Source organism: Gadus chalcogrammus, chromosome 10, assembly GCF_026213295.1.
Source record: "Gadus chalcogrammus isolate NIFS_2021 chromosome 10, NIFS_Gcha_1.0, whole genome shotgun sequence".
In the NCBI taxonomy this organism is placed as follows: Eukaryota; Metazoa; Chordata; class Actinopteri; order Gadiformes; family Gadidae; genus Gadus; species Gadus chalcogrammus.
This window is the reverse complement of record NC_079421.1, coordinates 21777243-21778656: the sequence shown is the minus strand read 5'-3', so window position 1 is coordinate 21778656 and position 1414 is coordinate 21777243. Positions and strand designations below refer to the sequence as shown.

Here is a 1414-nt window from a genome sequence, read left to right as displayed (position 1 = left end):
AAAAGTTCCACGTTGAATTCTGCATGGGTATTGAAACGCAGAGATTAAAGTGCAAGGTAAAATACGTCGCACACGCAGAGTGACATTTACTGAATGCCGAGAAGTCATCATGCTGTCTGTGGTTGAATCAAAAGTGGCGATTGAATTCACAATCAAATGGGACAAAACTTTCCCTGACGCGCCCGCTCGAGCCGTCGTGCGGCGCCGGACAAAGGAAGTGACCTCGTACCTTGGACCAGTTGACCCTCTTCATGACCACCTCGGGCTTGTAGGTCTTCTTGGCCTCCAGGCCGTAGGGCAGCTTGACCACCAGGAGAGGGGGGGCCCGCCCGGGGGGGCCGAACCCGGGTGGAGGGGGCGGTCCTCCGGGGGGGGGCGGGGGTCCACAGCCGGGGGGAGGAGGCGGTGGAGGGGGAGGGGGAGGACCCCCGCCTGGGTGGGGCGGCGGCGGCGGGGGCGGCGGCATGCACGCATGGCCCGGGAGGGGCGGGGGAGGGGGCGGGGCCGCCGCCCGGCGGGGGAGGGGGAGGGGGTGGGGGGGGCGGGGGGGCCCCGGCCATGGGGGGGGCCCCCGCTGCTCCGAGGGCCGGGCCGGCGGCGATCTGTGGAGCGGCGGGACAGAGAGAGAGAGAGAGTCAGAGATGGAGCGGTCGCCGTGGAGACGGGGAGGGAGGCTGAGGTAGGGCTGGGCGGTTCATCATCCAGCGTCAAACCATAACAAAACTAATATAATCCAGTAATCCAGATGTATATATCTTTTTTTTCTTTCATTTAATGTGCAAAACAGCTGGATACACATCTGTACATTATTGTAGATTTGAAAATGTTCTATTTGACCGTTTTGTGTACATTATTTAAGGTGGAATTTCAAAGTTCTCCTCTACAAAATGTTTTTTGGGAGAGACATGCTGAATAAATACATCATGTTTTCAAACTCAAAAATAATCGTTTGAATAATCGTGATTTCAATTTTGACCAAAATAATCGTGTTTATGATTTTTTTCCATAATCGAGCAGCCCTACGCTAAGGGTCGCCCACGCCGTGCCATGCCTGTCAGGGACATGCTACAGCGGCCCGCCACCTCGACATATATATGGCAACGCATGTGGAATAGAAAAACGTCGAGCCCACTGGACTGTGGGACACACGGCCGCCATGCGAGTAGCTCACATGCAAACGCCTTTCAGTGTTTCTACCCGGCACAAATAAAACCAAGCAAATCAATCCATATCTGGTACAACAGTTTCACTGTGATAGTCGGCCAGGTGAACTCCGAGGTAATCGCCCAGGATAGCTAGTGTTTCTGCTACCCACGGCGGGGGGTATCACGACTGAGAGTGCAGCCGGCAGGGCTAACGAACACACTGATAGTGTTCTAACATATTACAAATTACAGCCATAACTACGCGCTCC

General features: G+C 55.2%; 1 protein-coding gene across 1 annotated transcript in view; it reads right to left on the bottom strand.

Annotated features, from left to right (window-relative positions):
- The window catches only part of diaph2 (diaphanous-related formin 2), a 378439-nt gene that overhangs the window by 159321 nt on the left and 217704 nt on the right, over window positions 1-1414 (bottom strand). The window contains 2 exon segments of the mRNA XM_056600149.1: window positions 230-503; window positions 505-602. Of these exon segments, the coding sequence (XP_056456124.1) occupies window positions 230-503; window positions 505-602 (372 nt within the window).